Below are 15906 nucleotides of genomic sequence, written 5' to 3'. Positions count from 1 at the left end.
TGTGGACTGTGTTGCATTTCAAATCATGGAAACAGTTCACCTTAAAATGACACAAATCTGAGACTAACATGAAAGATACCTGGATACCGAGTCAGAGTCACAGCCAACAGACTTGGCAAAGATGGATGGAATGTAACACTGACAGGAAATGAACTAGTTTAACTATCTGCTACCCTCATTTGCAGGATGGTTCCAAATAGTGTTTGTCCTCATCAGTCTATATTGATCTCACAGAAAACAGTTAAAGAAATAAGATTTATATGAAAGAGAGAAGCAACACACGTATCCATGCTTATCTTTTCAGATTTGCAGACTGTGATCCCAGTCTGGATGAAAGATACAATATACAGAATATGTATTTAAATATTTTATCAATTCTAACACCATTATTATTTTTAAATAAAACTAGGATTTTACTAAACGTACAAATTCTAATAATCTGCCCAATAATTTCAAAGACTTCTGGCTTAGAATCATAGAATCATTCAGGTTGGAAAAGACCTCTAAGATTATCTTGTCCAACCTTTAACCTAGCACTGACAAGTCCACCACTAAACCATGTTACTAAGTCCTATATCTACATATTTCTTGAAGACCTTCAGGAATATTGACTCAACCACTTCCCTGGGCAGACTATTCCAATGCTGCACAACTCTTTCAGTAAAGAAATTCCTTCTAATATTCAAATTACCCTCCTTTTTCCCTGGTGCAACTTGAGGACATTTCCCCTCATCTTATCACTTGGTCCCCTTATCTTATCACTTGCTTACATAATCTCACATTTTTTCAAAAGTCAGAACAAATGAATTGAAAGTAGCCCTGTTGAGGTGAGGGACATGATTGTCCCCCTCTGCTCTTCCCTTGTGAGACCTTGCCTGGACTACTGCGTTCAGCTCTGGGTCCCCCAACACAAGGACATGGACCTGTTGCAGAGAGTCCAGAGGAGGGCTAAAGGGATGATCAGAGGGCTGAAGCCACTCTCCTATGATGACAGGTTGAGAGAACTGGGGCTGTTCAACATAGAGAAGAGAAGGTTCCAGGGAGACCTCGTTGTGGCCTTAGAATTTTTAAAGGAGTCCTATGGAAAAGATGGGAAGAGACTCTTCCCATCAGAGAGTATAGTGATAGGACAAGTAGTAATAGCTTTAAGATGAAAGCAGGTAGATTTAGACTATACTCTAGGAAGAAATTCTTCACAAAGAGGGTGGTGAGGCACTGGCACAGGTTGCCCAGAGAAGCTGTGGATGTCCCATCCCTGAAAGTGTTCAAGGCCAGGCTGAATGGGGCTTTGGGCAACCTGATGTGGTAGGAGGTGTCCCTGCCCATGGCAGGGGGGTTGGAACTAGGGGATCTTTAAAGATTCTATCCAACTCAAACCATTCTATGAATTGGTATTTTTAAGACTACAAATAATCAAACTTTCTCTAGAAAGTGTTCACTATCTTCTGAAGCTTCCTACTCAGAAAAACTTGTCTATCAGACTAAATCTACTGTCAAAAGTAAAGGAAAAAAAATGATGTATTTTAGAAGTGGTTGTGAGCCAGCATATCAAAGTGTAATTAAAAGCATATTGTAAGGTCAACTTTGTATTGACATTTTGCTTTCTATTTTCCTATCATCATTCCAAGGACCTCAGAAGAGGTTTAAAATAACATTTCTCCCATTCTCTGAGAAGAGGAACATCTTGCACAACTAAAAACAAGAAAATGGAAATCTAGATTTTCAATAGGCTGCTCAAGCTCATAAAACATATCAGTAGCAAAGCAGAAAAGAGAAAGCTTGAATTTGTGTCTAATTAATACTCTCTTTGTAGTAAGACACACTGCAAATGTGACAGACTGCAAGGGGCTCCCTCTATCAGAATTACAGTAATGAATAGGGACACTAAAAAGTCCTGCAAGGAGGTCTGGCAGTTTGTCTGGCAGCCTGATGCCGTTCCCACTGAGAAATCTAACTCTACCGAGAGTTCTCTATTCCCTCTAATGCTAATGCACATCATGGAAGAAAGGAATGGGACCAGCTTTGACTATGTGATTATTCCCTAAATAAATAAAGGGAAGAACTAGAAAAAGAGAAACAGCTTCTTCCCTCATCAGTAGAAGAGTTTAATCAGAAAGAACTAAATTCTGCAGCTCAAAGTGCCTGCTTGCATACTGCAAGTACTGAGAAAGAAAGGCAATACATGAAGAACATGAAGACAGAACAAACAAACCTGGAATATTTCAATTTGTTTATGACAGGCAGGTTATTTAGAAGAAGACAAAAAAGGTAAAATGACATTTTAAATCAACATCAGAACTGATGCTTATATATAAAGAGGAGATATTAGGGTATTCCACATCCCCTGGCAGCATGGGACAAGCAGATATCAATTGCACTTTGGAACAGTCAGACATTTCTGTACCAAGTCATTTATGCCATGAAAAAAGTCCATCCAAGAATAAAAAGAAAACTGAGAAAACAAAGCTCTACATTAAAATTTGTCTATCCATTTGTAATTTCCTGGGTTCAGTTCTGCACTTCTTAGCTCATTTTCTGTCTGGAAGCATGATTGTGTTAGACAGATTAAAAACAACATTATTTTTAATCAGACAATAAAATAGTATTACAAAGCAGAAATCAGTAACAGCATTTCCTACCTTTCCAGTTGCATAGCCATTAACAAGAGCAAGAGCAAGATGTGGTATCTGATGACTGCTGAATATGCATATATTTCCCCTTTTGACAATTACATCAAAAAGACCTAAGAGTTAAATGAAAAAAAAAAAGATAGGAGTATGAAAGTATATTAATTCATACTTCTATTTAATTACATCAGTAATCTATCATTTTAAATTATATTACCTCAACAGCTTGACCTCTCTGATCAGTGAATTCCCCTCCTCATTCCTTTTGGAGAGGGTAGCTCGAGACAATTATCTAGTTCTCTGCCTTGAGGAAAAACTGCTAAGAGCTAATGATAGGGAACAAATTTCTCTTGATCAGCATATATGCTTAAAAAAAAAAAAAAAAGTAAAAAAGTATTGAAGACTACAGTATTCTGGACTATAGCAAACTGTAAACAGCAGATCGTGCAAGAAACATAAAGCTCTCATATAGGAAAGCAGAATTCATTTTCTATATATTCATACTAGAATTTTTAATGCAAATCTTGCAGCACAGTTCATGGCTTCTAAAAATTTAAATCTGGCCAATATTCTAAACAATTGCCTCTTATAGCTACAAAATACCGATGAAAGTTAGTGCCATTTTTATTGTTCCCAGCAGCAACAGACTATTGTTTTAAATATCTACCAGTACATTGATCTACCAGTACATTGTGTTGCCCTGTTTGCAAGCTGCATCTGTCTCTGGTGGACTCCTGGGGTGTCCACAACATAATATTTTCAGGGTGTCATCAGGATTATGAGAACTATATAGCCAGAGATCATTGTGCCCATTGGGAAGATGTCAGAAGTTATAAAACACAAACGTGTATTCCAGCCCTTGGAGCAAGACAGGGACGACACATAGCTAACACAATGGGTCCCTCTGCTTTCAGATAGAGATAAAGATTCTTGAGAAATTAAAAAACCTTGAATTAAATAATCACCTAATACAATTTGCCATCAGCATAGTGAAGGGCTTTAAATTATATTGCTTTAGATCTGCTGAAGACAAGTAAACAGTTCTACCTGAAACATGAAGTTTTCTATTAGAAAAGGTAAGTATATAGCTTATGCTGGAAGACTCTAAAGCATGCACAAAGAAGCAGTTGAAAATTTAATGAAAATTTAGACAATAGCTCCCAAGACAACACTTACGGACTTCTGTTGTACGTGACTATCCTAGCCACTCTGTAGATTACCGTACATTTAAGTAACAAATAAATCTGAAATAAATTGTGGGAGAAAAGTGTTGTTCTGGTAGCAGAAGACTTGCATGGTAGGTGCTTTCATTCATTTTGTACTAGTGTTCTTTTTGTACTCAGAACTATAAAAATAGGAATAGTTATTCCCAGGTGACTATGTCTGTTCCTCTTATATTATGGCAACTTCATAATATTGTTCAGAAAAGTCAAACTCTTTTTTATTACTAGTTTAATTTCCAAGTATTACTAAGTCCTTTGGGAGGCTGCAGATCATACTATTAATTTTTCCGACTTCCAGTAGTCATTGGAGATAGGAGATTCTGTGTCTGAATCACCAAATACTTTGAACTAAAGTATCAAAAATGATAACTCATAAAAATAGCTTTACTAAAACAGAGTAACACCCACTTGAAATGTTTATAGTATTACTGATCTCCTATGTTATACATCTGAGTTTTCTGGTGCAGCTTTTCTGAGGTGTGTTTATAGGCTATGCTAAGAAGTATTTCCCTGCTGTCCACACAGCCTTTGGTGTGTCCTGCAAAATTCTGTTCTACCACAAAAGATACATGTAAGGTCACCAGGAATATGTGAGAAAGGCTGAGCAACTCCATTCTCATGAAAATTTAAAAAATAAATTAAAAAGAAGTGTGCCTAATATGATACTAGCTATAATAAGTGTTAGTAACATGGTAAGATGAAAGCTGATAAAGAGGAGGAACTGGAAGAATGCCATTAAAATCAATGACAAGGATGAAACAAAAGGATACACATATACATACACTCCCTACATGAATAAACTTTACTACATGAATAAACTATACCTAGAAAGTTGAACTTGTTAGCTTGGATGGATCTAAGATTATGGCTTATGGCTGTCTTTGCCATGGCATTTTCATGAGATGACTCAAGCTACAGATGACAAGAAGTTTCTATTTTGTAAGGGACAGTGACAAGATACCATACGAGACTTTTTTCATGCTTTGTATGTAAACCAAGCATATAATTCATGAGTTTTATAGTCATTAACACAAGTAAAAACTCTAAGGAAAAAACATTTTTTTATTACAATTATTTATTCCTATTCATTACAGGAATCACTACATGAGATCACAGTGAACTGTGAAGTTTTTTCTTGCATCATTTATGCATACATGAGATATACTTTACCATATTTGTTCTTCTTGTCACCAAGAGCATCTACTTTGCTATCTGGACTGATGCATATGAAACCACCGTTGAGCCTGTTGTAAAACTGAAGTGTATTGCCTCTCTGGAATTTCCACTTTTCGGCAGCCCACTGGTTTTGTAAACAAGTAGAAGACAGTTATGTGAAGATGATAAACAGGAATTTGACATGCTTCAGAATAACTGACATGACTTAATTCAACACATGATTTGAATGGTTTAAATAAAACTAAAAAGGTTAGTCCTTACAGTTTCTTCTCTCTTGAGTTCCAGCTCTTGTCCTGTATAAATAAAAAGCATGTGATTAATTTTCAAAGCATCCTTATTCCATTCAGTACAGTCTGTGTGAATCTGGGTTCTGTTCCCCACCAATTTTCACCTACTTCCTGGAAATGTGCTGGCATCTGTCAAAGTCAGTTCTCTAGCAATGTTGCCATCATCCTGCCCATTGTCCAGCCATCTGAAAACCAGACACCATTTCAGTAATTTAACATTGACTGGCAATTCCCACAGTACTGTATACATGACATCTGCATACTGACACTTTTTTTTTTTTTTTTAATTAAAGTCTCAAGGTTAACGTACAGCAATATAAAAATCCAGCTTTAGTGAAAAGACCTTGACTTTAGCAAGTGTGTTGTTTTTCTTGTTTGTTTGTTTTTGTTTGTCTGGTTTTGGGGTTGTCCATGGGGGGGTTTCTTTCTTTCTTTATGAAACATATAAACACTTTCCTCAACTGAGATAAAAGGACCTAAACCAGCTATTAAAAGTAATAGAAGTTGTATTCATCCCAGATCAATAATGAAAGGTGCAGTGGCCATAATGTTTGCTCTTCCTGTCTGCAAGAAGGTTACAACAGGATGCAAATTGTGGCATGTCCCACTGATCCCTTTATAAGGATGCAAATCCAACAGAAGCACTGCTTTCATCACATCTGAACTATGCTTTTACAATGCTATTGTACTTGCTTCACATTGTATATAAAACAAGTCTAACTTCATCTGAGTCTGAAAGATTCACACATAGTAGGAGCAAGATCATCAAGAATGGCATCATGCTCTAAGAATAACTAGCACATACCCCATATTTTTCTGTCTGAAATGGATTTGAACTCTCCCTAAATTATGTATGAAACTAGCATTATAGATCTCTTCATAGCAGTTCATCTCATCTAGAATACAGAATCAAAATTAGGTCAGGCAAAGATGAGGTGCTGTATCTGATAGGAAGAAAGCCCTTACTCAAACATAAATCAGCTTCAGTGTGCACATCGCTCACTCTCAGCTGTCTCAGACAATTATTTATTCACTCAGAGAAGTGAGAGGAGGAAATAGAATTGAGGTGCCACTGGCAAACTGTAGCTAGATTCATACGTGACTGGACTTTTTCATTCCTAGTGTTTGCACTGATCCTTATCTGTTACTATTTTTCCATAAGGTGTTGAGAATTAATCAGGAGTATATAAGGAGTAGATAAAATTAGAAATGAGCCATAGAACAGAAGACTCAGAGCAGTAGCATCTGCAGGGGAAAAAATCAGGGAAGGTAGGATTGCTTCAGGTTATGATACAACGCTGTGACAGGCTGTAAAGCAAATAAGAAAAAGAGATGTGGTCAGATAGCTGCACCTATGATAGCCATTTCACATGATCTTCAAGCCTTAAGTTAGTCTCCGTGCTGGTTTCAGTAAAGTAGGATCAGTCTGCCAGAGAAATAGCAACCCACTCTTCTGAAAAACCAAGACATGGAAAAATGAGTCTGAAGACATCAGGTCCAAAGCATTGGATATGGAAGAATGTGCTAAAAAAGTACCTCTTATAACTAGGGGCAAGAACGGAAAGTTACATGGCAGAAATTTTTATTGCTTTTTCTCTGGCTCAAACACACCAGAGGTTTGGGGCAGATACAGCTCGGAGAGTTATAAAATGAATTAGATCATTTCAGCTCACTTTTGGGTAAATATGTTTGCTTTGACAGGAAAAAACTTTGACAATTTTCAGAAGAAAGCCAATGGTAATCAGAAATTTATTAAAAGACAAACACCACTGACCTGTGACAAAGAAAAGTATAATCCAGATCTGTTATAGGATCCTTGATTACAACTTTGTCCAGATACCATCCGTTTCCTTTGATTAAAAAAAAAAAAAAAAAAAAAAAAGTTAATGAGAGGCAAATGAAGTATTATTTCCTGTGTCTTTCTCTCTTCTGCTGGAACTGCAAGATCTGCAGCTTCACTGGCAGGTTGCTAGAGACATGGATGCCCTGATGGAGAGGAAACTACATGATCTAAGTACTGTAGAGCTTGCTGATAGGAAGGCAAGAGATGCTGTAGTGAAATCTGGGTGACCAGGAAAAATAAAACCAACCAACTAAATAAACAAACAAAAACACACCCCATCCTACCCACACCAGAAAAAGCATCTCAATAACATCGCGGGTTTACACAACCTCTAGAAATCTATACTCTGAGATGAGAAGGTCCACTGAAGGTGAAAGGCATATATAAGCTTGTTCTTTCTAGCCTTACATTTTCTACAGTCTTGTCCATAATTCCACTGTAGGTTTTTAGACAGGTTCACAAACATAAGTGGTGATCACAGCAACTGAACTAGGAAAGTTTTCTCCCACTTCTTCAGTGCAGGTACAGAAACAAAAACAGTCTCACCATGTTTGTTCTGCTTGGCACAGTGCAGTCTCAGTCTGCCTGAGTTACAAAGAGCATAGTTTAAGTGAGCCCATAATAAAAACACTGGTAGAGTGGATCTTTAAAGTAAGGAGCTGAAAATTAAGGGCAGACTTTCACTAATAAATCTACAGTAGGTAGCATTGGGAGTGCAGGAGAAAAGCCAGATCTTCACACAATGTTTTTTCTCAAAGCTGTTTTCCTTTCCAGTCCTATGTAATCTCATGAAAAAGAACTTCTAGAGATAACTATTCTCTTCTAGTCTCCTTGTTCATAGGGAAACCTTTATTCATTTATTGCACTCTTCATCCATTGACAGACACAATAAGAGACAAAGCAAGCACATCTAGAAGTAGGGCAGGAAAGAGTACTGGAGAGAGAAATATCTTTATTGCTTTATCCTCAAAGGTATCTAAGCACTGCCTTTCATGGAAGGCATCCAGCTATGGCCACTTACAGAGGAAGACTACAAAATATATGTGATAAACTTTCCCTTACCAATAGAGAAAAAGTTGAGATGTTCTAGCTATAAAAGTAACTAGAAGAGTGGAACATGATTGAGCATAGAAGAGAAAACTGGGCAGAAAACTATTCTACAACTCATTTTACATTGGCTTAAAATACTTTGCTGTGTTTTACAATATTTAGGTTCAAGACTTTATAAAACAAGTATTTTGATTGCAAGCAGAGTGATTTATTATTAAGTCTAATGACAAGATACTGTAACCAAAATCTCCAACTGCATCTTCAGAGTGTAACTAATAACTCCTCTCTTCAATTTTTCAGTGAAGATTTGTTTAAAATGACAGAGGAGTTACAGACATGACTCAAGCCTGAAAGAATACTGAAAGAGAAAACAAAATATTTTAAATAAGGTAACTGTGTCATTTAAACAGTTTCATAAGAAGTATTTGTCTCACTTCTGGAAAAAAATCATATATCTAATTTTAAAAATACATATTGTATTTCAGGGAAAAGGTGAAAAACTTCACAAGTAGCATTCTGTATCTAAATAAAGAGACTTCTGACCTGATCCAAGACCATTGTGTCCTATAACAATCTTGTATAAATGTCCAAGGTGAACAGCTTCCACGGAAAAGATATCAGTCTGTAATCAAGCAACAAAACTTCAGTAAAATCTGAAATTCAAACCACTTTTCAGCCATCAAATCCCGAAGACCTATTCAAATCTCTCTTGTCAAAGGCACCCTTTGAAATATCAGTTAATGATAATGTCAGAACAAATCAAAGACAGGTGTTCTGAATCAAAAGAAATAAGCCTGGTGATTTTGCTAATGGGAATAGTTCCATTAAAATGAATGGGGTCAGAAAACATAAAGCTGCTCAGTTAGCTCAATTGGCTAAACAAATACAAGTTGCAGAAGTTTTCAACTTCAGATATGCAGATATAAAATGTAAAGTTTCATTTTCTCTCCACTTATTAGATCAAATTAAAGTAATTAAATATTAAGTATTAAAGTACACAGTTTACCTATTTTATAAATGAAAATTCTAATAATCTTCCAAAAGCACTGATATACCTTTAGAGAGTAAGTTTGGCTTAATTGTGGAATTTTGAAGAAACACTGGGATGTGGTAGCCATATCTCCTAATTGGATTTGCATAACCACCCACCTGAGAGAGAAAAGCCAGCCAAACTGATCAGAAAATGCTCTTTCACTCACTTGTCCTTTCAAAAATTTCTTGGGTTTCTGGGATCTGAGCAGCTGTCTTGATCCTGTGTCACCGTTTTCTCCATAGATAGAAATATAGACATCAGCTTCTGTTCCAGCATTCCACAGTTCTCCTGTTGTCACATGTACTTCATAGACAGTCACTGACAATAAAAGATGACAATCCTTCATATCATAAACACTATTATAGTTAGAATAACATCTAGCTGCAAATGTGCCTGTAGAGTCCAAATACATTTGTGTCAAGAGCAGTTAAGGTACAAAATCTTAAAACTCCTATTCAGTATTAAGATAATGTGGAATGGAAATGCAAAGAGAACTGAACTTTAAATACACAGCAGGATGCCTTTGTCCTGCAGCAGCATCTGAAAAACATCATTAAGCTGAAAAGTAAATAACAGAAGTCCAAGATTAGGCTCAATGTAAGTAGTGAGACCAAAACTATAGCAAGCAATGAAGTCTATCAACATTTTGAATGCACTAGTTAACCAAACAAGCAAAAATCCATCACAGTAATTTTATTTTTCTAGGACCTCAGAATTCAGAAATCTGCATTGTTTTAATATTCTACTTCTTCATGAAATACATTAGTAACAACTTCCTCTGTCACATACAAAAATACAAAAGTCAAAATCCCATGAAACTGAAGTAAAGACTATGGTATATTAAACATATGCATCAGTAGAAAAATGTGGTTTTTAGAATGCAGATGTTAGAACCCTAGAAAATTCAGAATTAAGATAAAAGTATACTAATCCTCAGCAGAAACTTGTGAAAGTCACAGTTTATTTTAATGTGCACACAGAGCTCTATGATATAGTGTTAGCTTCCTTCTGTCATGAGAACTAGCTCATTCAGAAATGCTCACTACTATGCTTCACCTCTACACTCCATTGGAGTATTGTACTACAGATTATCCTAGGCCAGAGACTTAGAAAAACTAACTAAATAAATAAAAATCAAGCAATTTTCACAATTTTTGACACCTCTAAATTTTCACAATTTGTTGACAGCTTTACCTCGCATAAGAATAGGCATCATCACGGATTTATAAGTATTTATAACTCTTATAGGTTTTTTTTTCCCAAAACATAGTGACTCGGCTTTCCTTCAGATATTCCACAGAATACTGTGCAGAACAAAAAACTAAGAGAATGAATTGTATTCTTTACACTTATTTTTGTCTATAAGTGTAAAAAAATACGTTTGTAAACACAGCATTCTGAAATTAGAAAATGTCAGGATTATTTGCAAAATTTAGTTCTTTCCGCTATGCCTGTGAATTAGCAGAGACAGAACAAGGGGAGAACGCACAACTTTTTGCAGATCACCTATTAGCATTTGGACAAAAACCAGCCACATTTAAGTCACAGGGACTTTAGATGGTCTTTAACAGCAGTCATGTACTGTTATATTTTGTTTTGTTTTCCAATGTAAACCTGCCTTAATACTCAAAATAGTTTTCATTTAACAACTGTCAATTAATATTGTCTTTAATCCATGTCATTCACCATTTCACCACCTGATCTATTTCCTTTCCCAATTCTTTTTTCTTTACAGCACCCACATGAACAGGTTCCCCATTTTATGCATTTAGGCAGGCAAGAGAATTCAATTCTCCAGACCAACAATCCTCTTTAGTGCTACAACTCTCTCCTTCATTGACTGTCCACTTTCCAGTTTCTGCAACAAGAAAAGCAGAGGTCCCCAGTCACCAAACACTGTGTAACTCTGATGTATCCCCAGCAAGTAGTTCATTATCATATCATCAAAAATTGTGCCACAAGACATGAGCAGAAGGGAACAAGAGTAAAATGGCTGAGGATAAAAAGTCAAACGAATGGTGCTCAGTCCCTCAGAATTAGAGCCATGGAGTCACTATGTAATATTTCTGAACAGCTTAATTCAGACATTTTTAATACTTTGAATGCAAAAGTCTGTTAAATCAGAAAGTGTTTCAGCCTCTTTTTATTCAGAAATTGGTTTTAAAGTGCCTCTCATCATCCCTCTTTCAGACTGAATCCAGACCTCTCCACTTGTTCTGTTATCAAACTATCTTGTCTGAAGTTAAAAGCTATGTTCTCTTTGTCTGTCTCATGCAGAAATATAATAATGGCAAAAAGACACAGAGTCTTTCAATTACTAACTTAGAGATGAAACTCCCTTCTCCAAAGCCTTCAGCATGACCCCTCTTATACTGAGGTTAGCAGAAATACACAGTTCTTTTCTTCTTTTCCTATGTGAGAGAAATTGTTAACTACAAAATGCAGATTGAGAGGATATGTGCTGTTGTGCTTTATAAAGCATCAAGACTACTTGATAATAAAAGTCTTTCATTATATCTTTATTTCAGAAACAAAAGAACAGCTTACTCGGAAAGAAAAGCCTGAAAGTTGGAAGGTGGGAAAGGTCAAGGTCCCAGAATATTATGTAAGGGAACACTGGGAAAGAACAGATACTGCATGTAGGGAAGCTGAGTATATTCAATTTAACAACCCATTAATGCTTATTAATTAACATTTATTTTAAAATGTTGGGTTTTAATTTATTTTGTTTTTATTGGAGTGCTTGTATGTTCCCCTACGCTAGTAATACCAAAGTCTCCCAGAGAGATCTAACCTATGAGGATGCAGGCTGAATGCATATGAGGCTTTTCGTGCCCTCAAGGGTATGAAGATAAAAATCACTCAAGATCACAAATCATTGTGGTTAGGGCTGGCCAAGCCCTCTTTACAGTATTTAATGACCCATTTACAGCTGCTAACTAGATCATTGGAGGAAATATTTCCTGCTATTCTTTTTCTCTTAAAGACATATTAATGAGGCACAAGACTTTTTTATGCTTTTCTTTCCAGTTTCTTAACCTCAGTGCTAAACCATCATCAGCGTAAATACAGCTCCAAGCCACCCAGCTCTTTCCTACTAGAGTTACTATCCTATGGTAAGTTTTCCCATATTCATGTGCTATGTACTTCCAACCCTCAATTTCATTTATATCCTCTTCCTGTAGCCTGAAACCCAACAATGATGTCTGTTACCCTTTCGATTTTTGATGGTCAACCAAAGGTGCCATAATAACCAACAAGCACTGATATAGTATTAAACATCCTGAAAAGAGGTGTTTATAGCTTTTTGAGAACTCTGAATGGAAGTTTCTCACATTAATTAGTCTTGTTCTCTACAGTTGATCTGTTCTTTTGGTAAGGGAGGAGAGGAAGGCCTGGAACATGTCCCAGGAAGATCTTTCTTGAATGAAAGCTTCAGCACAAGTAATACTGGTGGTGTTATGATTTTTCCCTTTCTAACTTCATACCCTGAAGGGTGAGAATCTTCCCATGCACTCCTGTTCCCTCACCCACATCTCTCATAGGGTACACTGACCTTGCTCTGCCTTTGCACTTTTCTTAGGCTAGGAAAGAGCAATGATGGATGGAGGAAAAGAAAGAGCATGTACAGACTTCTTTGACTTCCTTCCCATCACTGAAGGAGAGAGACTACATAGAAACAACAATCAAAAGGGATTAGTGTGGTAGAGCACAGACTTAAAGCAGTGAAACAGCAGCAACATCTAATAATTTTGGTATTGTTTGGCATCAATTACATTTAGAATTACAATATAATTATAGTAGTAGTGGTAGTATATCAGTATATCAGCTTTTAACACTTATAACCTTTTTTGCTAGGTTTTGTTCCAAACCCAGAAATTAGAAGTATTCACAAACCTGTCTCAGACACTTACAAGAAACTAAAGCAGCAGCTACAATAGCCATAGTAGAGCTATGTAGAGTACTTCAGTAATTGAAGTAGAGTTTTTGATTTGGCTCATGTGATGTGTTCATTGTAGTTTTGTGTTGCTTTTTTTTTTCTGGCTTTTTTATAAACAAAAATATAAACTAATATCTGTGAGGTGTCTTTAATATTGTCTCTATTTTATAGCAAACACAGATGCTGAAAATATTATCAAATCAGGAGGATATCATTGAAGAACCTATGAAACTCAAAGCATGAAAAACAATGAACTCATCTCTATCAACATCTGGTTCTGACTTGACTTAGCCAATGTGGCATTATGCTTACCTGGAAGAACAGGCTGACCTTGATGGAAAACAGGAAGCTCCATGGATATTTCCCCATTAGCTTGGTCCCAGGCCAGCCATTGACGTGCAGGGAAAGAAAACTGCTCCCCCGAGAAAAGGTTCAGCAACTGCACCTAATGCAGCACCAAGAATTGCAATTTAAGTTACTAATATCTGTCCAAACAGAACAGAGCTTTACATCTGTAGGATGCTGTTGAAATCCATGCAGGTAGAGCTCTGTGGCGTGATCAGAAAACCGTGTGCTTGAGCCACGTTTGTTCCTTGGATACAACTGCCCCCAACCTGACTTTTCCATCAATCACATTCAGGAGCTCAAAGCAGAGTAACTAAAGCATAGACGAGAAACAGGGTTTATCAGCTCAGGTGCAGTCCTACAAAATATAGCCTTGTTGTTGCAGCTGGTATATCCACACAGACTGTCACCAGGTAGCCTGTCTTACCAAATAAGTAACTTCTCGCTGGGAAGCTTGGTAATACTTGTGAATCTATTCTTTTAATTTATTTTATTACAACAAAATATTCCATATTATAACATGCTCCATATTAAAGAAACAGGTTTTGATTCTTCAGCACTGCTTGTAATGTAAATAAACTTTGAAAGTGCTAGCCCCAACACCAGTCTGCCCCATACAATTTTCTTCCATATCCAAATTCTAGTACATAGCAGTGAAAGGACCATATGCGCACCCGCTGAAGAAGGGAAATAGCTCCAGTTTTTATATACTTTGAAGTATTCCATAGTAAGCATCTCAAAGTCTACTTGATATTAGAATAGTCCCTGATTATGCTAATTTATACTAGCAGCTACACTAGATTTTGGACTAGTAGAGAGAAACAAAGATATTTCTACCTGTAATTTCACTCCTGCTCTTTGTTTTGCACAATCTAATCTCCTTAATTAGGAGATTTATCCTTTAATCTTAATTGAATACATTCATAATTATTGGAAACATTTTCATCACTTTTACTGCTTTGATACTGAACTTTAAAGAAAGAAATTCATTTTGTCTGAAAAACCTGGCACACCTCAGCCTGTCAACATCTGCTGAGAGATCTTGAACAGGAACGTGGAGTTAGAAAAGCAGTAGCTTTGTGGACATTTGCAGTCCTGAAAACATCTCAGTACAGAGACAGTCATTGAAACCATGGAATAGTGGGGAGGAACAGCATGCCTAACTGTTATAAAAGCTTTGCATTTATAGAGTATTTTCTCTTAAATCAGTCATTTTAAATGGGTGTGTCGTACAATTATATATATCTCTATATAATACCCAGACCATACTCTGTCTTCTTATTGAGTCTCAGCCCCAAATGAAAACAACTAGTTAAAGCATCAAACAACCAAAGAGTTCAAACATTCATCAGTGAATATTTAACATGAGTGGGCACTTTTCAATAGATAGATCAAAATTTACCCTAAAGCATGCTTATAATGGTGAGTTCAGCAAAAGCTTCTAAAGCCCTTTATAAACTTCCTTTTGCTAACTAAAGGACAAGAAACTCTGGCACAAAGAGGGAAGTGTTTCAGGCATGCATTGTCTATCATTGGCACACATAGTACCTCACTAGCACTAAGGATAAAAGACAGATATGTTCATTCCCAGCCCAAAAACCTATCCACTAGGTGTTACAACCAAAGCTAGAAACATAACTAGCTGATTTGATTCACTTTATGTTTGCTTTACCTTCATTGAGATCTTTTATTAAGTGAGGAGAGATGAGAATCTGTTATTGTCTTTTTTTTTTTTTCCCCTCAAAAACACAGATTTGGAAACATTTGCAATTTAGCACTGATGCTGTGCATAAGCACACAGTCAGTCACAGATTCGAGGACAATTTGGCTAGACTGTGTATAATGACTTGAGTTTCAACAAACTCTAGACACCCTTTGTATCATACAAAGGCTGCAGAAGACTCAAGACTACAGCGGCCCACTTCAGCAGCTTTTCTTACTGCCTAGCAATGCATTTTTAAAGAAATGCACAGTTCTCACTAAACTTCAAACAAGCAGTGAAGATAAATGGCATCCCAAGTTGCCTCTCATTCTTCACAAAAAAAGACTCCATGATGAATAATCTCATAAACTAAGCTACACGTATTTGATGAGGTGAACATCAACATGATGTGAACATGAGGATTTTTTCTGACTCATATTTTGACTCCATTGTCATAGTGTCTTTCTTTTGGAAAGACAAAATTCCTTCTCATTGCTTTTACCTCTTCACAGTGCCACGCAGGGGAATTTCCTGAATTTGTATGTCCTATGCGTATTTTGTAGAGATTTCCTATGTTTCCAGTATGAACCTGTAAAAGGAACACAACCGATGAAACACAGAACATTTCTTACAACAAAAACATGTAACAGAAGTTAATTTAGTTTATATGAAAAAAATAT

The 15906-nt window shown here is 36.4% G+C and overlaps 1 protein-coding gene across 1 annotated transcript in view; it reads right to left on the bottom strand.

Moving 5' to 3' along the window:
- RP1 (RP1 axonemal microtubule associated) overlaps positions 1 to 15906 on the bottom strand; it is a 214311-nt gene that overhangs the window by 150585 nt on the left and 47820 nt on the right. The window contains exons 5-13 of the mRNA XM_082755390.1: positions 15729 to 15815; positions 13492 to 13624; positions 9406 to 9557; positions 8750 to 8828; positions 7088 to 7163; positions 5422 to 5498; positions 5288 to 5319; positions 5021 to 5150; positions 2640 to 2743 (exon numbers count right to left, since the gene is read on the bottom strand). Coding sequence (XP_082611516.1) covers positions 2640 to 2743; positions 5021 to 5150; positions 5288 to 5319; positions 5422 to 5498; positions 7088 to 7163; positions 8750 to 8828; positions 9406 to 9557; positions 13492 to 13624; positions 15729 to 15815 — 870 coding nt within the window. The remainder of the gene's footprint in view (positions 1 to 2639; positions 2744 to 5020; positions 5151 to 5287; positions 5320 to 5421; positions 5499 to 7087; positions 7164 to 8749; positions 8829 to 9405; positions 9558 to 13491; positions 13625 to 15728; positions 15816 to 15906) is intronic.

The sequence above is a fragment of the Aythya marila genome, assembly GCF_965140915.1.
Source record: "Aythya marila genome assembly, chromosome: 2".
Taxonomy (NCBI): Eukaryota; Metazoa; Chordata; class Aves; order Anseriformes; family Anatidae; genus Aythya; species Aythya marila.
This window is presented reverse-complemented; position numbering and strand designations above follow the sequence as displayed.